The following is a 26,492-nucleotide window of genomic DNA, read 5'->3' as shown; positions in this document are numbered from 1 at the left end:
CTCATCCAAATCATTTATAAATATGTTGAACAACACAGACCCCAGGACAGATCCTTGAGGTACTCCACTTGTCACTCTTTTCCAAGAAGATGCTGAACCATTAACAAGTACCCTCTGGGTACGATTTGTCAACCAGTTATTGATCCACCTGACAGAATTAGGATCCATACCGCATTTTACCAATATGTCAACAAGAATATCATGTGGAACCTTATCAAAAGCTTTACTGAAATCCAGATAAACTATGCCCATGGCATTCGTCTGTTTCAGAAAGGCAGTCACTTTCTCGAAAAAAAAGATAAGGTTGGTCTGACATGACTTAGAATCATAGAATCATAGAGTTGGAAGGGGCCATACAGGCCATCTAGTCCAACCCCCTGCTCAACACAGGATTAGCTCTAAGCATCCTAAAGCATCCAAGAAAAGTGTGTATCCAACCTTTGCTTGAAGACTGCCAGTGAGGGGGAGCTCACCACCTCCTTAGGCAGCCTATTCCACTGCTGAACTACTCTGACTGTGAAAAACATTTTCCTGATATCTAGCCTATATCGTTGTACTTGAAGTTTAAACCCATTACTGCGTGTCCTCTCCTCTGCAGCCAACGGAAACAGCATCCTACCCTCCTCCAAGTGACAACCTTTCAAATACTTAAAGAGGCTATCATGTCCCCTCTCAACCTCCTTTTCTCCAGGCTGAACATTCCCAAGTCCCTCAACCTATCTTCATAGGGCTTGGTCCCTTGGCCCCAGATCATCTTCGTCGCTCTCCTCTGTACCCTTTCAATTTTATCGACGTCCTTCTTGAAGTGAGGCCTCCAGAACTGCACAGACTTGTTCTTGCGAAATCCATGCTGAGTTAGAAATCACAGCTCTCAGTTCCAGCAGCTCAAGGATCGAGTGTTTGTTTATTTGTTCCTAAATTTTGCCAGCTACAGATGTCAAGCTGATAGGGCGATAATTACTCGGATCCTCCTATTTCCCTTTCTTGAACTGGGAACAACATTTGCCCGCCTCACCTGTTCTCCAAAAAGTGTCAAAAATAATGGACATTGGTTCAGAGATGACATCTGCAAGTTCTTTTAGTACCCTTGGATGCAGTTCATCTGGCCCAGAAGACTTTGTTTCATTTAAAGAAACTAGGTGTTAGTGGACTGCTCCAACAGTGATCCTAGGCTTTGTGTTACATTTTTGCCACATTGATCACTATTTCCCTCACAAGAGAAGACTGAGGAGAAATAGCAATTAAGCAGTTCAGCCCTCTCTTCATCATCGTTATAATTTCACTTTCTTGTCCTCGTTGTGGTCCTATGGTGTCCCTATTCTTTTTCTTGCTTGAAATATGACTAAAGAAGTCTTTTTTGATATGTTTAGTATTGCTTGCTAGCCTAAGCTCATATTTAGTTTTAGCTTTTCTAACACTCCCCCTACAATTATTGGTTATTTGTTTATCCTCATCCTTGGTAATAAGGCCATCCTTCCATTTCCTAAATGACTCTTTTTTATTCCTCAAATCTTTTGACAACTGCTTATGGAGCCATCTTGGATTCCTTAGGCTCCTTCTATCTTTCTTTCTACATGGATGAGAAGGAAGGGGTAATGATCTGTAGGCTTGATGAGCTGTCCATCCGTTCTGTCACATCCTTAATGCGTGCACCAGGCAGGCAGCAGACCTCTCGAGACAACAAGTCATATCTACACACTTCAGCCTTTACACCTTTTAGCAAGGAATCCCCAATTACCAATACCCATTTCTTAGTACCCGTGGGAGTAAAACTAAAACTCTTTCTTGTGGGGGACTGTGAAGTGATTCCTGAGTTTTGTGGGGTCAGCGGGGGAGAAGACCTACAACTCTCACAGTTGGGGGCCTGTGACTTTTTTCCTGGTCTATGTGGGGGCTTGTTCTTCACGGGGGATTGCACACACTCCTGTGTTCCTGAATCAACCTCTGCAGGCAGATCTTGGAACTGATTGCTGAGCATCAGTGGGTCAGACCTTCTCCTTATTCTTCTACTCCTATGTGTAACATTCTTCCTATTACCCTCCTGTATTAGGTGCTCCTGATTTTGTTTTGATAGATTTCCCTCCTCCTGCAGAGTAATCAATCATTGTTTTTCATCAGACTGGAGAGAGGTGAGTAGCGGGGTACCTCAGGGCTCAGGGCTCGGCCCGGTACTTTTTAACATATTTATTAATGATCTAGATGAGGGGGTGGAGGGACTACTCATCAAGATTGCAGATGACACCAAATTGGGAGGACTGGCAAATACTCCGGAAGATAGAGACAGAGTTCAACGAGATCAGAACACAATGGAAAAATGGGCAAATGAGAACAAGATGCAATTTAATAAAGATAAGTGTAAAGTTCTGAATCTGGGTCAGAAAAATGAAAAGCATGCCTACTTGATGGGGGATACGCTTCTAGGTAACACTGTATGTGAATGAGACCTTGGGGTACTTGTGGATTGTAAACTAAACATGATCAGGCAGTGTGATGCAGCGGTAAAAAAGTCGAATGCTATCTTGGGCTGTATCAACAGGGGCATCACATCAAAATCACAAGCTGTCATAGTCCCATTGTATACGGCACTGGTCAGACCACACCTGGAGTACGGTGTGCAGTTCTGGAGGCCTCACTTCAAGAAGGACATAGATAAAATTGAAAGGGCACAGAGGAGAGCGATGAAGATGATCTGGGGCCAAGGGACCAAGCCCTATGAAGATAGGTTGAGGGACTTGGGAATGTTCAGCCTGGAGAAAAGGAAGTTGAGAGGGGACATGATAGCCCTCTTTAAGTATTTGAAAGGTTGTCACTTGGAGGAGGGCAGGATGCTGTTTCCGTTGGCTGCAGAGGAGAGGACATGCAGTAATGGGTTTAAACTTCAAGTACAACGATATAGGTTAGATATCAGGGGGAAAAAATTCACAGTCAGAGTAGTTCAGCAGTGGAATAGGCTGCCTAAGGAGGTTGTGAGCTCCCCCTCACTGGCAGTCTTCAAGCAAAGGTTGGATACACAGTTTTCTTGGATGCTTTAGGATGCTTAGGGCTGATCCTGCGTTGAGCACGGGGTTGGACTAGATGGCCTGTATGGCCCCTTCCAACTCTATGATTCTATGATTTCTCTAATCCCCAGATCTTCTCCTCCAGCAGAGCCACGAATTTGTACTTGCTGCATTTGTAATAATTGTCCCCCTGAGGTAAAAAGACAAACATTCCGCAGATGGTACATGTCATTACGCAACCTTCTTCAGTCTTCATGCCACTTTGATTCATCTGAACTGCTCCACAAACAGTCCTACATTTCACTGAAACTTTCGGCTTGATCCTCAGCCGAAAAGCCAACAGCCAAGAGCTCTTGATCTTGGCTCCTTACACAGTATTCTGGTTTAATTCAGACCCCAAGAATCCTTTGGGTTTTGTTAGTATTGCACTCATTTCTCATGCTACCAAAGTTACGCTCAAAATCCTACAAGCTAGGCTCCAGCAATATGTGGACCAAGAACTTCCAGAAGTACAGGCAGGATTTCAAAGAGGCAGAGGAACTAGAGATCAAATTGCCAACATACGCTAGATCATGGAGAAAGCTAGGGAGTTCCAGAAGAACATCTACTTCTGCTTCAGCTTCAGCTACACTGATTGTGTGGAGCACAACAAATTGTGGCAAGGTCTTAAAGAGATGGGAATACCAAAGCATCTTATTTGTCTATTGAGAAACCTATATGGAGGTCAAGAAGCAACAGTGAGGACCGAGCATGGAATCACTGATTGGTTCAGAATTGAGAAAGGAGTTCGGCAAGGCTGTATACTGTCGCCTTGCCTATTTAACTTGTATGCAGAGCACATCATGAGAAAGGCAGGGTTAGAGGAGTCACAAATTGGGATCAAGATTGCAGGAAGAAATATCAGCAACCTCAGATATGCAGATGATACCACTCTAATGGCAGAAAGTGAAGAAGAACTAAAGAGCCTGTTGATGCGGGTGAAGGAGGAGAGTGCAAAAGCTGGCTTGAAACTCAACATCAAGAAAACGAAGATCATGGCATTCGGCCCTCTCAATTCCTGGCAAATAGATGGGGAAGAAATAGTGACAGATTTTATTTTCCTGGGCTCCAAAATCACTGCAGACACTTGCTCCTGGGGAGGAAAGCTATGGCAAATCTAGACAGCATCCTAAAAAGCAGAGATATCACCCTGCCAACAAAAGTGTGTTTAGTCAAAGCTATGGTATTCCCAGTTGCAATGTATGGCTGTGAAAGCTGGACCATAAGGAAGTCCAAGTGTCAAAGAATTGAGGCTTTTGAACTCTGGTGCTGAAAAAGACTCTTGCGAGTCCCTAGGACTGCAAGGTGAACAAACCAGTCAGTCCTAGAAGAGATGAGCCCGGACTGCTCTTTAGAAGGCCAGATCCTGAAGATGAAACTCAAATACTTTGGCCACTTCATGAGAAGGAAGGACCCCCTGGAGAAGAGCCTAATGCTGGAGCATTAAAGAGCCTAAAACAACAAAGTATTGCCTCTGGCAAGCAAGAGCCTTTTATTGCACAAAGGCCTGCTCAGCAGAGGGTGGAGGTAGCAATCAGCTCCTGAGATAATGTTCTCCTTCTCCCAGTGCCTCTAAAGGTCTCTTTTTCGAAATCAGCTCCCCCAGATTCTTATTCCTTCTCCATCCTAATAATAGTCCTTTTTTGCAACCTGGTAGATCTTTAGGAAGGTACCAGTGTTTATCCAGCTGAGCTGGAAGTTAATTTTAAAAATTTTACGGACAGCTTAAAAGAATGTAAAAACCATAAGTTTAATAGGGATCAACGGTATTATGCTACTAATAATGTGTACCCATGGTTATCTCAAAAACACCCTAGAGTTAAAACCAAAAATGTAACCTAGGACCCTTAAACATTCTCTACTTCGGAGACAGACTCGATAAACCATGAGACACAATTACCTAAGAGTGCAATGAGACCTCAAAGACACCCAAGGCAACCTGATTGGTATCAACCGGATTTTCAAAGAGGTCAGTTCAGGAACTGCAAAAGATAGTGTTTAATTTATCCAATAAGGTGTTGACTCCAGTGCAGAATGATGTTTTGAATAAAGGATTAATGTTTTTACCAGTTGCTAAATATAATGCCTTTCGTACCAGAGTGGATTTGTTTAAATTAACCAGGCTTCTCTGATTAAAAAATTACTTTTCTCAATTCCCTAACAGTAATCAATTCTCTTCATTTAGAACTAAATCTACGTTTATACCTCGTACTGATGTTCCAGAAATTACTACCTTTGAAAGAGTTGTATTGAAGGATTTGGAGAAGTTAAAGAGTAAAAGAAATATGGTGCCCTTTAATTTGACTCAAGAACAATTCGCCTATTTAAAAGAGGAGCTACAAATGGATCCAGAAATTATAGTTAAACCAGCAGATAAAGGGGGTGGGATTGTTATTTGGAATATGAAGGATTATAGATAAGAAGCTTTGAGATAACTTAATGTTACTATGTATTACAAAATAATAGTTCGTAGTTACATACTAAAAACCATGAGGACGATAAGGATTGTGGTGCATAAAGGATTGGGATTGGGATTGGGTTACATAAATAAGAATGAAGCTAACTATTTAGAAAATAGATTCCCTAGGACACCACAGTTTTATATGCTTCCAAAAATACATAAACCTAATTGCCCTCCCATTGGTAGTTTTTGGATTTTCATATTTAGAAATGTTTAGCTAGAGTGGACATTTTAATAAAAGATACTACACATTTCAGACATTAATAGATAATAATTTGATAGTTCCAAAGGGTGTGGCACTATTAACTATGGATGTTACAGCACTTTATACAAACATACCACCTGAAGATTAGTGGCCCAGATTGCATTAGAGAGCCGCTCACTTCACACCCCATGTACACATTTTTTACTTGACTTACTGGATATTGTTTTGGAACATAACAGTTTGGAATTTGAGGCCAATATATATATTATTCAATAGAGGTAAGTACGGTATTGAATTAGGGAGCATTTATATACATTTTGAAATTCAAAATTTAATATTTAATGACTTTAGAATCATATCCATTTTAGGTTGAATTTCACAATTTGGACATTCATAATATTCACATTCAAAAGTGAGGTAGAGTATGGGTTTACCTGAATATGTATTATTACTTTCAATTTTGTAAGATATTAATTTTGAGTATTTATGTTTAGGACAACCATTGAGGAAGATTATTATTTGAAAACGGGACGTATCTAAATAACGTTCTGGTTGGATCCTATACAAGAATAAACAAGAACAAATAACCTTTTATTTCTTTTATTCTGTATAATTTTACTACATCTATAGTAGCCTTGGGATAGGTTTTTTCTCTTGTATTATATTCACTACAAACCATCCCACTTGTCTGTATTGGTCAGCCTGGCATGGCTGCTGCCGTCCATAATGGGTCCTTGTGTGGCTCCTTTGACCTTCTAAGGCAAAGTGAATAAATAATTTTGCTTAAATGCTGAATGTGAGTAAAAGAGGATTTGTCTAGCAAGTTTTGCTTATCAGATTTTTACAGCCTTCCTTCTTGTCTTACAGAGTACGGCACTATCAAGAAGATTCTGGCCCCGGTTAATCAGACTGCAGGCAGCTGCTTGTTGGAGGAGATTGAGATTTTCCCTAAGAAGCAATGGGAGCCCATCCAGAGTCTGCAGATTTTACACAGTCGGAGTGCTCTCTACGTGGGCCTTCAGCAAAGTGTTGTGAAGATCCCGCTGAAGAGATGCCAGTTTTACAAAACACGCAGGTGCCTGGTTGGCGTGCTTTGCAAGAAGGGCCCCAATCAAAGATTTCTTGGAATAGAAAGCAAAGGGTTGGACCCAGTCTGCTTTTTCTCTCTGGCTTGTGCAATGCCCCTCCTTCCCAGGGTCCCCCTAACACATACCTTTCATCCCTGCAGTTTCCATAATCATCAGAGTAGCCTTTTGTGGGAGTTTCTCAAGTGGACTCCGCATTGACAGTGTCAAATCAAATCAAATCAAATTTATTTGATACAGCACTGTGGCCAGATAAAACAATAACGAGAAAAAACATTTCACAGTAATAAATTGCAAAATCAGGGAGCCAGTACAAAATTTAAAATATATAAAATTGTATAATTGATGTGAACATTATAAAAAAATGCATGGTAAAATACCTCTAAAAATCTTCACTTAAGCTTAAGTTGTCTTTCCCTTGTGCTCAGCACATGCGCACAAAATTTGGCAACCTGCTTAATAATATGGCCCCTACTATTCCACAGGAGGAATTTTACTTTTTCTTTGTTTGAGCTGGTGGAGGAATTCCTGAGTAATGGAAGGATGAATTTATTTCTCGCAGAGCTAAAAGTAGGGCACCTTAAGAGGACGTGTTCGATTGATTCTGTCTCCCCGGAATTACAGGGGCAGAGTCTTTCAGCTAATGGGGTTTTCTTGAAGCGACCCACCAGCATGGCAGAAGGTAATGCAGAGCATCTAGCTAGAGTGAATGCTCTCCTATAGTATTTTGTTTCCAAATAGGAGAGATAGTCTGCAGAGGCTTGAATATATCTGGAACACGGTGGTGCACCATACCTAGGGGAGCGAGAAAGGTCAGTTTGACGCTCTGTCTCCTCAATCCTTTGTTTCACTACAATTTTCGCCTGATCGTACCCCAACCCAAGTAGTGAAAGCGGGGAAAAGCCTAATTTTATAATTTCCCTCTCGGTGGCCAACAGCCACTGGGTTTTAAAATTGTCACAGAGGATTGAAGGAAGTAAACCAGCTGTGGCCCAGTGTGCCTTTAACCATAGGGAGATGGATGAAGTTACTGCTTTCGCTTTGAATTTTGGAAACCCTGTCTCTAGGCATATCCATGAGTTTGAAACACAGTTTGGAACCTGAAGTAACGCTCTAAGAAATTTTGTTTGAACCCGCTCAAGTGGGGCAAAGCAAGAGGTTGGTGGCCCTAAAAAGGTCCCGTACGCCATTTGAGCAATTGTCTTAGCTTGGAAGAGTTTGAGTGCTGCTGGAACAAAATAGGCTCCATTGGAGCGATGGAATTTGAGTATATTGAGGGCACTTCTCTCCCCTATGTTCGCAAGCTGTCTACAGTGTTCGTGCCTTGATCCTGAAGCCTGAAAGGTAACACCCAGGTATTTGAAGGACTTCACCTGTTCTAACCTTGACAGTGTCAGCATTGACAGTGTCAGCAATTGAAGAGCTGCCTGGATTTTACCCAGAATCTACAATGATCTTACTACTAAAGACAAAGCCCATTGTATCAAGAAATACAACGGGCACTAGAGCTTGGCAGTGGGAAGAGTAAGGGGAGCAGTCGTCTAGTCTGTAAGAGGTCCTGGGGGAAGAGTGGATCACTCAAAAGTGGCCGTTTTGGAGGGGGTTCCCCCTGCTTTCTGAAACCCCCAAAGCAAGGATAGGCATAAGAAACATGTACTGAAAACACATTAAAAAGTGAGCTCTCCTTCTTTCTCAAATCAAAACATGCCATGTGGCTACAAGTGCCATCTCTGAACTGTCAGATTCTGCCTTCTGAGTCTCTGGATCTGGCAACTGTATTTCCACATTCAGCTTCAGGATTGGGGAAGGAAAACAGCTTTCTGCCACTGACTCAGCACCCAGAGGCTGCATTCACTTTGGGGAGACAGGGAGGGAGGGCCACTGTTGCAACAGCAGGCCTTTGCTTCTCCTGAGGGATGAGGTAGTGAAGGAGGAGGTTTGAAGAAAGGGGAAGCTTCTGCCTCTTGACTAGTTAAGAAATGTTAGCATTTCTCTAAGCACAAATGTGTAGATTATCTTACTCTAGCCTGATGTTTTGGGTTTGGATTTTCAGCACTTGTGTTGGATCCCAGGATCCTTACTGTGGCTGGGATCAGGTATTGAAGAAATGTACACCGCTAGAAGAAAGCCTCAGCATGAGCCAATGGGAGCAAAGCATCACCATGTGTCCGGTAAGTTCCAGGTAGTTCATTCGTCTTCCTTGTCCCCCATGTCCTTGTGACCCTTTGAGTGACATTCAGATTGCTGAGGTTTATTGTCAAATAATGTTGGGTTGAAGCTTTTGTGCATCTTGGGGTCCTGCCTACCTTTGGGACCGCCTGCCTCCCTATGCCTCCTGCAGAGTACTTCGCTCTGTGGGTATGAATCTGCTGAAGGTCCCGGGGCCTCGGGAGGCCCACCTAACCTCAACCAGGGCCAGGGCCTTTTCGATCCTGGCGCCTACCTGGTAGAATGATCTCCCAGACCCTGTGGGCCCTGTCAGGACTCTCTTCCACAGGGCCTGTAAAATGGAGCTCTTCCTCCAGACGTTTGGCCGAGGCCAGGTGGGAGCCCCAGGGTTTTTGATCCCCCCCCCCAAGGCCCTATTGCACTGCAGTGCTAGACTGTTGAGAGGCCTAATTTCATCCTCTAACCGGGTTTATTCCATTTTATGTTTATTCCGTCTTATGTTATGCTTGGATGAACAGAGAACTTCAAGAGGAACTAAGAAAGAAAAGGGAGATGTTCAGGAAATGGAGGGAAGGACAGAGCTCTAAAAAAGAGTACCTACAGGTTACTAGGCACTGTAGATCAATCATCAGAAAGGCCAAAGCTGAGAGTGAGCTAAGATTGGCCAGGGAAGCCCATTGTAACAAGAAAAGATTTTTCAGTTATGTGAGGAGCAAACGTAAAGTAAAGGAGGCAATAGGCCCACTGTTGGGTGCGGATGATGCAGAGAAACGGAGGATGCAGAGAAAGCAGAAAGGCTCAGCGCCTATTTTACATCTGTTTTTTCCCACAGATCAAAGGGTTTAGGCATATCTAGAGATGGCAGTAGCCAAGATATAGTGTCTGGGTGGCAGGTTGACATGGACAGAGAGATTGTTGAGAGGCATTTAGCTGCACTGGATGAGTTCAAATCCCCTGGACCGGATACACTTGTATGTATGTATTTATATGTATACATATATCAGACAGGAGGGAGGTGAGTAGCGGGGTACCTCAGGGCTCGGTGCTCGGTCCGGTACTTTTTAACATATTTATTAATGATCTAGATGAGGGGGTGGAAGGACTACTCATCATGTTTGCAGATGACACCAAATTGGGAGGACTGGCAAATACTCTGGAAGATAGAGACAGGGTTCAACGAGATCTGAACACAATGGAAAAATGGGCAAATGAGAACAAGATGCAATTTAATAAAGATAAGTGTAAAGTTCTGCATCTGGGTCAGAAAAATGAAAAGTATGCCTACTGGATGGGGGATACACTTCTAGGTAACACTGTGTGTGAACGAGACCTTGGGGTACTTGTGGATTGTAAGCTGAACATGAGCAGGCAGTGTGATGCAGTGGTAAAAAAGGCAAATGCCATTTTGGGCTGTATCAACAGAGGCATCACATCAAAATCACTAGATGTCATAGTCCCATTGTATACGGCACTGGTCAGACCACACTTGGAGTACTGTGTGTGCAGTTCTGGAGGCCTCACTTCAAGAAGGACGTAGATAAAATTAAAAGGGTACAGAGGAGAGCGACGAGGATGATCTGGGGCCAAGGGACCAAGCCCTATGAAGATAGGTTGAGGTACTTGGGAATGTTCAGCCTGGAGAAAAGGAAGTTGAGAGGGAACATGATAGCCCTCTTTAAGTATTTGAAAGGTTGTCATTTGGAGGAGGGCAGGATGCTGTTCCCATTGGCTGCAGAGGAAAGGACGCACAGTAATGGGTTTAAACTACAAGTGCAACGATATAGGCTAGATAGCAGGAAAAAAAATGTTCACAGTCAGAGTAGTTCAGCAGTGGAATAGGCTGCCTAAGGAGGTGGTGAGCTCCCCATCACTGGCAGTCTTCAAGCAAAGGTTGGACAAAAGGTCTTTTCTTGGATGCTTTAGGATGCTTTGAGCTGATCCTGTGTTGAGCAGCGGGTTGGACTAGATGGCTTGAATGACCCCTTCCAACTCTATGATTCTATGATTCTGTGATTCTTTCAGTTACTATTTCCTCTGCATGACCGATGCCCGGAATAGGGGAGTGGTGGTTATATTAGGTTGCCACCATTTGCCATATGTTGCAAACTGTTTTAATTTTTTTATAGGGATTGTAAAAGAGCCTCTTGTAGCGCAAAGTGGTAAGGCAGCCGTCTGAAAGCTTTGCCCATGAGGCTGGGAGTTCAATCCCAGCAGCCGGCTCAAGGTTGACTCAGCCTTCCATCCTTCCGAGGTCGGTAAAATGAGTACCCAGCTTGCTGGGGGGTGAACGGTAATGACTGGGGAAGGCACTGGCAAACCACCCCGTATTGAGTCTGCCATGAAAACGCTAGAGGGCGTCACCCCAAGGGTCAGACATGACTCGGTGCTTGCACAGGGGATACCTTTACCTTTACCTTTAGGGATTGTAAATTGTATGGATGTTCCTATTTTGTTAACTGCTGCAAGCCAGTTATGGGAGTGATGGTATAAAAATCATATAAATAATAATAATAATAAATGTCTGAGTTACAAGCATGACCAGTCCCTCTGTTCTTGCCCATCTGTTGTAAAGCTGAATTCATGTATGGATAGTTAAATTTGTCACCTGCTGTATGACATATTGTTGTGTTAGGTGAGTGACTGGGAGATATTTGCATATGGGAAGTGGCTATGGCTCAGTGGTAGAGTGTCTGTTCGGCATGCAAAAGGTCCCAGGTTCAATCCCTGGCATCTCTAGTTAAAAAGACCAGGCAGTAGGTAATGTGAAGGACCTCTGCTTGAGGCCCTGAAGAGGCACTGTCAGTATGATTAGGGATTGCTAGGTGGTAAAAAATCTATAATCTACTTCAACCTTTCCCCGCATAGCACATAATGCAGTTTGAATGAGAGGTGGGCAATGCTGAGAGTGGTGGTCTTTGAATAACATTTTAAAACTAGCCCAAATGGCCATTGTATCACAAAATACAGCAAGCACTAGGGGCCCCTGTCCCTGCCCTGGGAAGGCCAGCTGAGGCCTGGGGAGGCCTCCCCAGGCATTTTTGGGAGGGAGGAAGTGCCGGTGGGGACTCTGCATCTCCCTCTGCCGCCCTGAAAAGACTCGCTGAAGCCTCTGAAGGCCATGGCGGATATTTTCAGGAAGCATCGGTGGGGGCTCTGCGCCACCTGTGGGACTTTTTCTCTTAGCAAGAGCCAGCCACAAACTGTCCCTCCTGGGCTATGGGCTATGGCCAGCCCTTACCAGGAACTATTTGCATTCTGAGGTGCAGACAGGCAGACCAGCATCAGTCCTGTGAGTCCGGAAAGTGCAGGAAGATCTAAATAAATATTTACAGTCTGAAACTGTAAATAGTGAACAAGTAAATGGCTGGAGAGACATGGGAATTGAAATAACTTGTTTCAACCTTGGCCTGGCAAATTAAAAAAACAGTATAAAAACCCTTACTAAGGGCAAGACTGCTGTGCACAGAGTCTTCCTCTTAGGGTTGCCAGCTTCCATGTGAGGCTCTCTACCCCACCTCCCTCATAGGGAGTCTGCTATGGGGAGAGGAAGGGAAGACGATTGGAAAATGCTTTGAGACACCTGAGGCCTGCTGGGTCACTGCGTCCCATTCCCAGTTCTCTGAGACCTCTCACAGCCCCACATCCCTCACAGGTTGACTATTATGGGGAGATGAAGGGAAAAGGTGTTTGTAAACCGCTTTGCGACTTCTTTGGGTAGTAGAATGCAAAATATGGCAGCCGCGCCGGACGCCGGGGCTTAAGGCTCCGCCCGGGGCTAGGATTATAAGTGCCAAAAAACAGCAAGGCACTCTCCCCCATGCAATTGCTGGGGGTCGGGGACTAGTTTATGCTTCCCCCCACCTCTTTTCCGTGAAAACGGACTGGGCATAGAGTGCAGAGCACCGGCAAAAACAGCAGTGAGAGGGACAATCACAGCGGCCTAGCTTGCCTAATTCCACACCGGGCTCGCGTCGGAGGCCTCCCCAGCGGAAAACACCTTGGCTGGGAGAAGGGGACAGGCGTGAGCCGCAGGGCAAGTTGGGCCAAACCGGGACGGGGGTCGTTGGGGTAGAGGTCCCCGTGGAAGACCTTCGCTCCTCCCCCACTTGCGGATCACAAACTCTCCACCAATTCTGAGGGTCCCCCAGCGTGCCCCCCGACAACATTGTGGCTGAACGGGCAGAAAAAACGACGTGAGGAAACCACAAGCCCACTGGTGAAAAGACCTGCTCCCTACCTGGCCTCAGAGCAGACCTGGCCTCCCTGCGTGGACGCGGCGGCGGAGGAGAGTGGCTTGAGAGCGGCTGGAGTCCCGGAGCTGGTTGTGGGAGCCGGGAGACAACCAGGAAGCCCGCAGGATGTTCCAAAAGGCGAGGGGAGGGAGGTCCGAGGTGGCATCCTGACCCACTCGTGCCTGCAGGGCAACTGAGGAGTCCTCACCAGTGGAATTATAGCCTGGAGGACAGAGAAGCCTTGCTGCTTCTCCTTTAAGAGCTGGAACGAGACTGAGGGAGCTGAGACCAGGTTTCTTGACTGCCACCTACAGGCAACCGGAATATTGTCCAGAATTAATCCTGGCTCCTTGCCTCTTAACCTCCATCTGGTGGCCGTGGTCGGAATAGCACTGAACCTGTCTCCTTTTTTACTCCTTTTTTATAACTCTGTTGTATTGTTTCTGACTGACCTTCTGGCAACAGTTCTGTTCTGGGCAGGGGGGGCTGATTGAGGGGTCATCACCGGGAGAGGATGAGGGATAGAATTAGGCTCAGCTGAGTTGGGGAGGTTGACCCACCGGGCAGAGAGAACCCCTGGTTCAGGCGGGATCTCGCTGGGTGGCTAAACCCACCTCACTAGTTGCTAGGGTAGGTGGGTGAGGGGAGGGGGTGTTTGGAGGGACTAGATTAGAGTGGCCCGGGTGGGTTAGGGTGGATGGAGTGCAGCTAGGGAAGGAGAAACTAACTAAGGTTAGGGTTAGGAGTAGAGTAGGATCCTCTCTTGGGGAGCGGAGAGTGGAGCTATGGATGGGGAGTTGTTCTCTGGGGGGGCTCAAACAGGGACCAGGATTCCAATGATCATGGGTCAGCTATGGCTGGGGGACGAGGTTGGACAAGAGAAGGGTTGGGATCGCTGGTGAATAGGCAGCCTATTCCACTGCTGAACTACTCTGACTGTGAAATTTTTTTCCCGATATCTAGCCTATATCGTTGTACTTGAAGTTTAAACCCATTACTGCGTGTCCTCTCCTCTGCAACCAACAGAAACAGCACCCTGCCCTTCTCCAAGTGACAATCTTTCAAATACTTAAAGAGGGCTATCATGTCCCCTCAACCTCCTTTTCTCCAGGCTGAACATTCCCAAGTCCCTCAACCTATCTTCATAGGGCTTGGTCCCTTGGCCCCAGATCATCTTCGTCACTCTCCTCTGTACCCTTTCAATTTTATCTATGTCCTTCTTGAAGTGAGGCCTCCAGAACTGCACACAGTACTCCAGGTCTGACCAGTGCCGTATAAAATGGGACTATGACATCTTGTAATTTTGATGTGATGCCCCTGTTGATACAGCCCAAAATGGCATTTGCCTTTTTTACCACTGCATCACACTGCCTGCTCATGTTTAGTTTACAATCCACAAGTACCCCAAGGTCTCGTTCACACACAGTGTTACCTAGAAGCGTATCCCCCATCCAGTAGGCATGCTTTTCATTTTTCTGACCCAGATGCAAAACTTTACACTTATCTTTATTAAATTGCATCATGTTCTCATTTGCCCATTTTTCCATTGTGTTCAGTTCTTGTTGAACTCTGTCTCTATCTTCCGGAGTATTTGCCAGTCCTCCCAATTTGGTGTCATCTGCACACTTGATGAGTAGTCCCTCCACCCCCTAATCTAGATCATTAATAAATATGTTAAAAAGTACTGGGCTGAGCCTCGAGCCCTGAAGTACCCCGCTACTCACCTCTCTCCAGTCTGATGAAACACCATTGACAACAACTCTTTGAGTGCGGTTCTCTAACCAATTCCCTATCCACCTAACTATCTGAAAATCCAGATTGCAGTCCTTCAACTTATCCATCAGAACATTATGGGGAACCTTGTCAAAAGCTTTACTAAAATCCAAGTAAATGACATCAACCAAATTTCCCTGGTCCAGCAAAACTGTTACTTGGTCAAAAAAGGAAACCAGGTTGGTCTGGCAGGACCTGTTGGAGACAAATCCATGCTGACTTCCTTGGATCACCAAATTGTCCTCCAGATGTTTGCAGATCGCTCCCTTTAATATCTGCTCCATTATCTTCCCCACAACAGAGGTCAGACGCACTGGTCTGTAGTTTCCCTGGTCATCCTTCCTCCCTTTTTTGAAGATCGGAATAACGTTTGCTCTCTTCCAGTCCTCTGGGACATCTCCGGTCCTTAAAGAGGTTCCCAAGATGATGGACAAGGGCTGTGCAAGTTCTCTGGAAAGTTCTTTGAGTACTCTCGGGTGCATTTCATCTGGAACAGGGGATTTGAACTTATCCTGTGCAGCTAAATGCCTCTCAACAACCTCTCTATCCATGTTAACCTGCCACTCAGACACTATCCTTTGGCTATGGCCATCTCTAGATGTGCCTAAACACTTTGACCTGTGGGAAAAAAACAGATGTAAAATAGGCACTAAGCCTTTCTGCTTTCTCTGCATCTTCCGTTAGAGTTTGTCCATCCGCACCCAACAGTGGGCCTATTGCCTCCTTTACTTTACGTTTGATCCTCACATAACTGAAAAATCTTTTCTTGTTACAATGGGCTTCCCTGGCCAATCTTAGCTCACTCTCAGCTTTGGCCTTTCTGATGATTGATCTACAGTGCCTAGTAACCTGTAGGTACTCTTCTTTAGAGCTCTGTCCTTCCCTCCATTTCCTGAACATTTTCCTTTTCTTTCTTAGTTCCTCTTGAAGTTCTCTGTTCATCCAAATAGAGCTCTTCTTAGAGCTCCTGCAGTGTTTTCGTCTTTCTGGGATAGTCATTGATTGAGCATGCAATAGCTCTTGTTTGAGTAGCGCCCACCCTTCACATGTCCCTTCCCTTCCAGCATTCTCGTCCATAGTATGACACTCATCATGTCTCTGAGTTTATTATCTGGGTGAAGGAGGGAGAGTTGGTGGCCTTGAGAGATCTGCCCCCCCCCCCAGGCTACTCGGTCCTCCACCAATCTCAGACTCACAAGAGGGGAGGGAGGGTGGCAATCCTGGTCTGGGAGGCTTTCGCCTACAGAGGTCTCCCGGGGCCGTAAATCGGGGTGTGTGAAGTGTGTGGGTATTGGATGGGGCGCTGTTGAGAGCTTGGCCATCTGGCTAGTCTACCATCCAGCCTGTGCTGAGGCAGATGCATTGGTTGCCAATTGCTGCCCGGATCAGGTTCAAGATTCTGGTTTTGACCTTTAAGGCTATAAGGTTGGGACCCACATACCTGAGGGACCGCCTACCGCCCTATATCCTCCACAGGGCTCTACGCTCTGCGGGGGAGAATCTCCTGATCGTTCCTGGCCCTAGAGAGGCGCGCCTGGCCTTGACCAGGGCTAGGGCCTTTTCAGTCCTGGCCCCTACCTGGTGGAATGAGCTCCCGTGTGAGCTACGGGCCCTATGGGATTTACCAGCTTTTCGCAGGGCCTGCAAGACCAGGTTTTTGGTTGAGGCCAGTGTCAGCGAATGAGTTCCAGCATCCCCCCCCCTGGACCTAGTAAGTTAGATCTCCTCCCCACCCTCCCTGCCGCTCTGATAGCAGGGGGTAGGAATAATGAGAGCTTCCGCCATGTTGGGATTGTTTTTAAAGTCTTTTAATGCAGTGGTCCCCAACCTTTCTGAGGTTGGGGACCGGCAGGGCATCGGGGCGGTATCAAGCTCCCTCTCCCCGCCCTCCCGCAGTAAGAAGCTTCCCGGGCCGCAAGCTTGCGGCCTGGGAAGTTTTTTACTGCGGGGGGGGCGGGGAGAGGGAGCTGCGGCCCGGCGCCATGGCCTTCACGGCCCGGCACCGGGCTGCGGCCCGCAGGTTGGGGACCACTGTTTTAATGGGTATTTTAATGGGGATAAGACTATTGTAACCCACCACGAGCCTACGGGGAGTGGCGGGAAATAAATCTAATTAACAACAACAACAACAACAACAACAGCAATAATAATAATAATAATAATAATAATAATAATAATAATAATAATAATAATAATAATAATAATAATAATAATAATAAACAGGGTACAAAAAACCGTTCTTCTTCTAACCATGAAGGAAGCATGTGGGCACATAACATTTTATCAACAGTGAAAAAATGGAGAAGAAGGAACAGGGTGGACACCTGTGTACTGTGACTACCCCATGTGTATTAGGGCAGAGGGGCATTTAGGTGTCTGTGGCCTAATTCACACAAGAAGGGAAATGATGCAGAACTGGGAGGAATTGGTTGCCATGTAAGAACAGTCTCCAGTCTGATTTTCCCTTCACATATCTGAGGACATGGCTCTGGAAAGCTCATCTGTAACCACTATGTCACAATTCCCAAAGGTCAGTCCTCTCCCACACTCAACGAACATTCCAAACCACAGGTTCTTGACACCCATATCTCCACACCCATGGCCTCATTTGCCACCACACCACCACAACCTCCCACACAGCACACACATTCAACCCCATGCCCTTACAGACTGGACAACTCCTCCCCTTCCTCTTCCCACTGCCAAGCTCTAGTGCCCATTGTATTCTTGGATTCAATGGGCTTTGCCCCTCGTTTATACAATAACTCTGGTAATTTTATTACATTAACTCCTCTAGTACGACCCTCAGTACGACCCTCTGCTGCCCCGAAAAGGCTTGTCAACAGTAGACAGACTGGGTCACAGTTGCATGGTAGAGTCTTGCCTCCCCCCCCCCCCCAGCCCCTGGCCGTCAGCTGGCTGGTGGCAGAGCGCATGGCTAGGAGGCAGACTGGGTCCCCAGGAAGGCAGGCGGTGTGTAAGGCAGCCCTCACAGCCACCCGAGGCCCCTCTTGCCTCTCCACAAAAATCAAGCTACCTCGCACCTGCCCAGCTGCCCCAGGGCCCCCATTGCCACCCCATGGTAGTGGGGCTCACTTGCAGTGGCCAGGCCAACTCTCACCTCCTCCCACCAGCCTTCCTCAAGAGAGTCCAGCACCCAGCTGGGTAATGTATGTGTTTGAGTGTGCAGCTCGGAGGCAGCCTGGGGCCTCCCTCTGCCCCCCACCAGCTGAGCGGTCTCCTTATTGAAGGCTAACATCCACCCACATGGCATAGCCCGCCCCCTACTGTGACGAGCCCAAGGTCATCCGGCTGGTTGCACGTGGGGGAGTGGGGAATCAAACCCGGCTTGCCAGATTAGAAGTCCACACTCCTAACCACTATACCAAGCTGCCAGGGTCTCCTCCAGATCTGTTAAGCCTGATCATCTTCCCCTCTCTAGTAGCGCTCCTGGTAGCAGGGGACTGGACATTCTGTATGAATGTCAGTGGCAAAGCAGGGGACTCCACCCCCAGAGTTAAGAGAAGGAGACTAGAAACTAAAAGTAGACCATGCAGAGAAACTAACCCACTCATGGAGAGGGAACATGTGGATTCAGGATGCTCTGTTGCCTCCTTGGTCGAGGAAGGACAGCTCTCAGAGGAAGAAGATCCAGCAGTCAACAACATGCAGACCTACTTGTTTTCTCAGGAGGTCTTCCAAAGTGGCTAGTAAAAAGGCCAAAACCCCAGACCCTAGACTCCCTGCAGGTTCAGAGAGCCTTCCCCCAAAAGAGGTCTTGCCTCCTAGGGATACTGAGATGGGGTGGGTTCAGAATGAATGAATGAATGAATGAATGAATGAATGAATGAATGAATGAATGAATGAATGAATAATTTAGATTATGGAATCCCCTCACTATCCCTAGATTCTGTTTTTAAAGGAAAAGAAGTTATTTCTGACTATGGGAAACCTTAAGTTTCTTTTGGGGGAAAGAGTTTTCTCCTGACAGCACTGCTTCGAGACTTGACTGGGGAGTTCAGGAGAAACTTCTCCCCCTACAGCAGTGGTTCTCAACCTGGGGGTCGGGACTCCTTTAGGGGTCTAATGACCCTTTCACAGGTGTCGCGGAAGGACAAGCAGCTTGGCCAGGGGTGTGTGCCATCCACACAACAGCCTTGCAGGGTAGATTGAGATAGAGCGTTCGTTTGTCTGGAGCAGCGAAAAAGAGCGAGATCAGCATGGAAGGACAGAATTGAACTGAGAAACTCCGGGGGGGGGGGGGGGAAATACAATCATGAACAATGGATCTTCATGCCATTAGTCAGTTTCGGCTTGATTTCTGTGAAAGAACCCTTGCATAATTTTATGGTTGGGGTCACCACAACATGAGGAACTGTATTAAAGCATTAGGAAGGTTGAGAACCACTGCCCTGCAGGGATTGCAAAAGAGTTGTGATGCATGGAGGAGGAAAGATTCTAGAAAAATCTTCCATTCTCCCCTCACACCATAATATTTTAGAGAAAGTTCTGTATGAATGTCAGTGGCAAAGCAATTAATAAAGAGGAGTAAGCAATTAATAAAAAGCAGATTATTTTTCTGCATACAGCTGCATGGCAGAACAAATTTTGAGTCCAGTGGCAACTTGAAGACCCACAAAATTTTATTTAAGGTAGGATATTTTGAAGTATGACCATGAATTACACTTTGTGGGTGTTAAAAGTGCCTCTGTACCCAAAATTTGTTCTGTGTCTTCAGACCAACATGGCTACCTACTTAAAAGTGCATGGCACTGGGGATCAGAAATTGTCTCCTCGGGATGTCCAATTGTTGCTGCTGTCCAAATACCTTTGTATTTGTGGCTTGCTGGACACACTGAACACAGGAGAGGAGTCAGGGTTTACAGCTCAGTACTTAGGTCAGTCACATGCTTCTAAGTGCTCTGGTCAAAATGACACTCTTTAGGATTAAACTCATTCATTGTGGTACTCTTGATCAGGGACAGCAAGGAAGTCACAATGGATGTGTCCATAGAGTGCAGTAAAAGCACAGCAGCATCAATCAATCAAACTTTATTACAGTCGTTCAGACCAAGTTATATGGAGGCAATACATAAAAGACCAGAAGAATATGGTCATTTAATATAATACAATTTAAAACAGATCATAAAATAGAACTTAAAATTATGCTACTTTACAGCATCAGATTTTTATGGCGGTGGCACAAAACTTAGCCAGCTGAGTTGTCACCTGGGGGGGACTCATCACTGTTTGCTCGATCTACATCTGGCAACTTTTTAAGGAGTGGTTCAATCAAGTTGCTACGAATGTCTACTTAAGCAGGGCAGTGGAACAATATATGCTGTCTTGTATCAATTTCACCACTCCCACAAAAACATTGTCTCAGTTCTTATAGCGACCCTTTACACCAGCATATTTCTGAGGTTTTAAAATACGCTTCAGGATAAACTTCTGGTGGTTGCAACTATAGAAGGGCATCTTAATTGGAAACTCCTTAAAGAGAGGCTTAAATTTCTTGCTGGGCTACATGTGGATGTATTAAATGGAGGGGGAGGGGAGAGGGGAGGGGAGAGGAGAGGGGGGATTCCTGAATGCTCTGCAGGACCCAAGGCCCTCCGATGATTTATTGATGGATTTAGTGGAGAACTGGCAGTCCCGTGTGACAGCCGCTATCAACGAGATCGCTCCTCAATGCCCTCGCCGCAAGCAGGCTCCTTAGTATTCCCAGGAGTTTCACAGGCAGAAGAGGGAAGTGAGACAGCTATAGTGAGTATGGCAGAAAACCTGTGACGAAGCGGCAAGAACATCTTATGAAGGCGTATGAGATTTATTTATTTTTATTTACTATTTATTTATTTGATTTCTATACCGCCCTTCCATATGGAACGAATCAACATACAACATAGTCAAATACAACAATAACAATCCAACAGTGGTTCTAAACAACACAACTTCAGTGATCCCAACAACAACAATATAACAAGAACAGAAACTTAGCTAAAACCCCTAGAGAGGTCAGACTGGTTCAGGCCATGTCTAAGGGGGACCTGTGGTCGGTCTCAGGCAATGCCTGGTGGAGGAGCTCCCTTTTGCAGGCCTTGCAGAACTGTGTGAGTTCGAGCAGGGCCCTGATCTCTTCAGGGAGCTCGTCCCACCAGGTGGGGGCCAGGATGGAAAAATTTCTGACCCTCATTGAGGACCAATGTGCTTGTTTGGGGCCAGGGATCGCTAGCCAGTTGGCAGTGGCAGAGCATAATGCTGTTTTGGGGGTATAGGTGGAGAGACGGTCTCTCAGGTACACTGGGCCCAGACTGTGTATGGCCTTGAAGGTAAGAACCAAGATCTTGAGTCTGATCCAGAATTCAGTTGGGAGTCAGTTGAGTTGTTGAAGTATAGGCTGGATATGAGATCACGGTGGGTTGGTGAGAATCCTGGCCACTGCATTTTGCACCAATTGCAGTTTCCAGGTCAAGGGTAAGGGTAGACCTGCATAGAGCGAGTTGCAGAGGTCCAGTCTAGAGGTGACCGTCGCATGGATCACTAGGTGTTCTGGTGCCAAGTAGGGCGCTAGTAGCTTGCCTTGGCATAGGTGGTAGAAGGCCAGCCACACTACTCTTGTGACCTGGCAGTCTTCAAACTAGCAGTCTTCAAACAAAGGTTGGATACACACTTTTCTTGGATGCTTTAGGATGCTTTGGGCTGAACCTGCATTGAGCAGGGGGTTGGACTAGATGGCCTGTATGGCCCCTTCCAACTCTATGATTCTATGATTATATGACCTGGAAAAGGAGGCATCGAGGATTACCCCCAGGTTTCTGGCAGAGTGGGCTACTGTTAGACGAACTCCGTCCAGGTTGGGTATGCATGCTTCCTCGCTTGGTCCCTACTTACCCAGCCACAGGACCCCTGTGAGCTTCAGACGACTCTGCTTGAGCCATTTCGTCACTTCTTCTAGGCATCTGGCTAAGGTTTCTGGGGGGGAATCAGGGCGATCATCCATCAGGATGAAGAGCTGGGTGTCATCTGCATATTGATGGCAACGCAGCCCAAACCTCCGTACCAGCTGAGCAAGAGGGCACATGAAGATGTTAAATAAAATAGGAGAGAGGACTGCTCCCTGTTAGACTCCACATTTGAGTTGATGACGGATGGATACTCTCTCCTGGTGGCAAAACATGAATTTTTCGCTACTGAAATCGCATCTGTAAGCTCTTGACTGGCACAACCTGGCTTGACTGACTCGGTCAACACCTTAACCAGCACCAGGATAAAACAACATACAAGCATGGCAGAAAAACTGGGGATTCTGATAGTTGTTCTGCCAGGACCATTTTGCTACATTTCATATGGAATGTGAACTGGGAGCTCTGTGGGCATCGCGGGGGTGTTGTTTGATGGCTTCAGACAGCTCTCTTTAACTGAAGTGGATAAGTTGAAGAAGAAGAAGAGTTAGGTTTTATATGCCACTTTTCTCTACCCGAAGGAGGCTCAAAGTGGCTTACAGTCACCTTCCCATTTCTCTCCCCACAACAGACACCCTGTGGGGTGGGTGAGGCTGAGAGAGCCCTGATATTACTGCTCGGTCAGAACAGTTTTATCAGTGCTGCGGTGAACCCAAGGTCACCCAGCTGGCTGCATGTGGGGGAGCGCAGAATCAAACCTGGCTTGCCAGATTAGAAGTCTGTGCTCCTAACCACTATACCAAACTTGCTCACAGTGAGGGCAACCACTTGCCACCTGGATCCTTGTCCATTGTGATTGCTCAAATCTTTCGGATAGAAGGACCCTTGAGGGGCATTGTAAACCTCTCTCTGACATCACGAGAATTCCCTGAAGGGCTTAAGGAGGCAGTGGTTTGCCCCCTTCTGAAAAAAACTATCACTGGATCTGCAGGACCCTGCAAGCTACTCCTAGTTTCACATTTTGCATTTCTGGGAATGGTGGTGGAGAGGGCTCCCAAGGAAGAAACGTTGGCTCTTGATGCTCTAGTCTGGCTTCTTTCCTTGCCACGGGGTAGAGATTGTACTGGTCACCATGATGGATTATCAGTGCCAGCTGGATCGAGGTGAGTTGGCTATCCTTGTGCTTTCAGATCTGTCAGCAGCATTTGACGTTATCGACCACGAGTTGTTAGCTCACCACCTCGCCGGAACAGGGATCAGAGAATGGCCTTGTAATGGCTGGCAGCCGGACACCGAGTGTTGCAGTGGGGAAAGAGCTCAGGTCATGAAAGTTGCCCCAGTGGCATTTTTCCTTTTGCACCAGGCTGGGCTACTAGTACTCTACCTGTCCTCGGACCACCTGGCCATGGTGATCCATGCAGTGGTCACTTCCTGATTAGACTTTTGTAACTCGCTCTACGTGGGCCTTCCTTTGCAGCTGGTGCAAAATGCAGTTGCTGTGGTCCTCACAAGGTCATCTTGGAGGTCCCATGTTCAGCCTAGGCTGAGGCAGCTGCATTAGTTGCTGACCAGCTTCCGGATCAGGTTCAAGATTTTGGTTCTTACCTTTAAGGCCATCTGCGGCCTGGGCCCCACTTATCTGAGGGACCACTTGTCTTCTTATGACCCTTGTAGGACTCTTTGCTCTGCAGGTAAGAATCTGCTTGTTGTCCCCAGTCCCCGGGAGGTATGCCTGGCCTCAACCAGGGCCTTTTCAGTCTTACCCCCAACATGGTAGAATTAGCTCCTGGGAAAGCTGAGGGCCCTGACGGAGCTGTCAGCATTCTGCAGGGGCTGCAAAACGGTGCGCTTCCATCAGGTGTTTGGTTGAGGCTGGGTTAGGAAGAGTGGCTGACTCCCTATATAGGCCTGGTATCGCTTGAAATTGCCCCCCTGGAAGGTTGTCGGCTATGTGAATGAGGGTTGGAGGTGGGTGGGAGTGAGGATGTCCTGCAGATTTTTGCTGCTGTTTTGGATTGTTTGTGTATTGTTTTAATATGGGGGTTTTAGATTTTAATGTAAACCACCATGAGCCGACTAGACCCGGGAGTGGCAGTCAACAAAGTACAAATCTAAATAAATAAATAAATAAATAAATAAATACATACATACATACATACATACATACATACATACATACATACATACCAAAACTTGAAAGTGAGGCTGTTTGCGTAAAGCACCTAAAGAAATCATGATGCTGGCTGAAACCAGCCTTTTAATGTCGCCATTGCATCTGTTGATTACAGGCTGTTGTTGGTGTTTAATGGATTAACAAACCTTGGCTGTTTCAGCCCAGAGACAGCTGGTAATAAGTCCAAGGCACTAAATCTTAGGTATGCAAGGGCTTCCTGTTCTTCCTGATGAGATGGAAATGTTGCTGGCCAGATATTAAGAACAAAGATATATACACAGCAGAAAAACACCATAGAACTCTCATGGGACTGTACTACTCAAAATGTAGTTGGGAGAACATCACCATTGAGTGGTACCTCATGCTAGAGCTCTGTGGATGTGCTTTCCCTGAACATTCACTGCACTTTTGTCCTGTTTAGTTCAGTTGTTTGGGCAGTACAGGTCCATGCCTGACTTGTTTAAATGTCCACCTGCCATTTATTCCTTCTCAGGGGATTTCCCCCACCCTCCTTTAGCCACAGCAAGCTGCTGCCAGAAGAAAAGTGACTCCAAACTGACAGATTCGATTTGGGATATTTTTGTTTAGTTTAGCTGTGGGATTTTTTAGATTTGTGCCCATCTTATATGTGAAAAGCTTATGTTTTTATTTATTTATTTAGGTTCATTTTTGACCCACCCTTCTCCCCAATGGGGAGCCAAAGTGCCTTCCATCATCCTTCTCTCCTTCCCTTTGATCCTCACAACAGTCTTGTGAGGTAAGTGAGGCTGAGCAAGTGTCATTGGGCCAAGGTCACCCAGCCAGCTTCCATGGCAGAGTGGGGGTTCTACCCTGGGGCTCCCAGGGCCTAAACTGACTCTCCAGTCATGGCACCATGCTGGCTAAGCGAATGGGCCAGTTTTCTGTGTGCTGGAAGTAGATAATTTCTATACCGAGGAACATGCTGGCGGAAGTGGTCCAGTCTTGCAAGTTCTGCACCACATGGCACAGCTGGTCATCAAGCAGGTCTCCAGTTTATCCCTTCTCAAACTTGTTACTCTGTCTTATATTCTTTCTTTCTTTCTTTCTTTCTTTCTTTCTTTCTTTCTTTCTTTCTTTCTTTCTTTCTTTCTTTCTTTCTTTCTTTCTTTCTTTCTTTCTTTCTTTCTTTCTTTCTTTCTGTCTGTCTGTCTGCCTGCCTGCCTGCCTGCCTGCCTGCCTGCCTGCCTGCCTGCCTGCCTGCCTGCCTGCCTGCCTGCCTGCCTGCCTGCCTGCCTGCCTTCCTTCCTTCCTTCCTTCCTTCCTTCCTTCCTTCCTTCCTTCCTTCCTTCCTTCTCTGTTGGAAGTAAAGTGAGAGCGATATATTTTACTGGAAATAGCTGATTTCCTCATCTGTGAAAAACGGAGCTATAACGAGAGTCCAAATTGCAGTGTTCTCGATTACAGGCATTACAAAATAGACTTGACTTGTTGATGGACAAGTACTAAATACGAGCCATTAATTGTGACAAACAAAATTTCGTAGCACCACAGGATCTGGAGACCAGCCAGAAACCAGCAAACAAAGTGAAACCATCAGGATTGGTGTAATTAACAGCACAGCCACCGCCATTACTTGTTGATTTCAATAGGCATAAACTGGAGTAACTCTGCATAGGATTGCACTATAAATCAACGTTAAAAAAAAATAAAATGTAAACTTCCTTCTTTCCCCATCTTCAGATGGTGTCTATTTTTTTTCATGCCAGTTCACTAGGGGAACTGCTGTGTGGATTATCTTTAACTGCTCCTGTGGTTAAATAAAAGGGTAAGACCACCTGAGGAGGAGTTAGGGTGGGCCCTGTCCAGAATAAAAACTGCAAAGCGGCTCCTGATTGGGCCCTCCAAGTGTCCATCCAGGGCCAAGCAGCCGATGGGGAGGTGCGCGAAGCGCCTTCCTATTGGCCCCTCACCAGGACAGATAAAAATTCCATTCACCCAGCTCAGTCTGGCTGCCAGTCTGCTCCTGACCACCGCAGGGAGAGGAGGTCAGTAGGGCTGCCAAGGGGGATGAGAACAGAGGCTGTGCCAGCCCTTTTAGCCCCAAGGCTGTCCTAACTGTCATGTCCAACTGTAAATTGCCTCAGAACCAAGACAGAGCTGGCAGGAGGCTGCAGAGTGCTCCCCCTCCCTTCAGGCTTGCTGCGAAGGAACCTCTGACAGGCCCTGACTGAGGGAAGGAGGCCTTTCCAAGAGCAATGCAGGGGAGCCTGAGGGCATTCCTTTTGAGGGGGGGGGATAACATTCCCCTTCTGCCAAACAGTTGGCTGATAGGGAGGCCACAGAAAAGCCCCTTCTCACTTAAAATACTGCTCTGCCCGGAGGTTAAACACAGCCAAGCCAAGTCTTTCTTCTTTGCAACTCTCTGCAGATTTGAGGCCACTGCACAGCGTTATTCTGCAGAGGAAACTGGTTCCTTTGTCTCCTGTTTCATCT

The 26,492-nt window shown here is 46.4% G+C and overlaps 1 protein-coding gene across 9 annotated transcripts in view; it reads left to right on the top strand.

The window, feature by feature from the left end:
- SEMA5A (semaphorin 5A) overlaps window positions 1-26,492 on the top strand; it is a 300,988-nt gene that overhangs the window by 196,372 nt on the left and 78,124 nt on the right. For all 9 annotated transcript variants that reach the window (XM_077309645.1, XM_077309644.1, XM_077309649.1 and 6 more), the window contains 2 exons: window positions 6,572-6,779; window positions 8,843-8,960. In XM_077309645.1, coding sequence (XP_077165760.1) covers window positions 6,572-6,779; window positions 8,843-8,960 — 326 coding nt within the window. The remainder of the gene's footprint in view (window positions 1-6,571; window positions 6,780-8,842; window positions 8,961-26,492) is intronic.

The sequence above is a fragment of the Paroedura picta genome, chromosome 14 (assembly GCF_049243985.1).
Source record: "Paroedura picta isolate Pp20150507F chromosome 14, Ppicta_v3.0, whole genome shotgun sequence".
In the NCBI taxonomy this organism is placed as follows: Eukaryota; Metazoa; Chordata; class Lepidosauria; order Squamata; family Gekkonidae; genus Paroedura; species Paroedura picta.
Note: the sequence above shows the minus strand (reverse complement) of the source record. Positions and strands in the feature narration are given on the sequence as shown.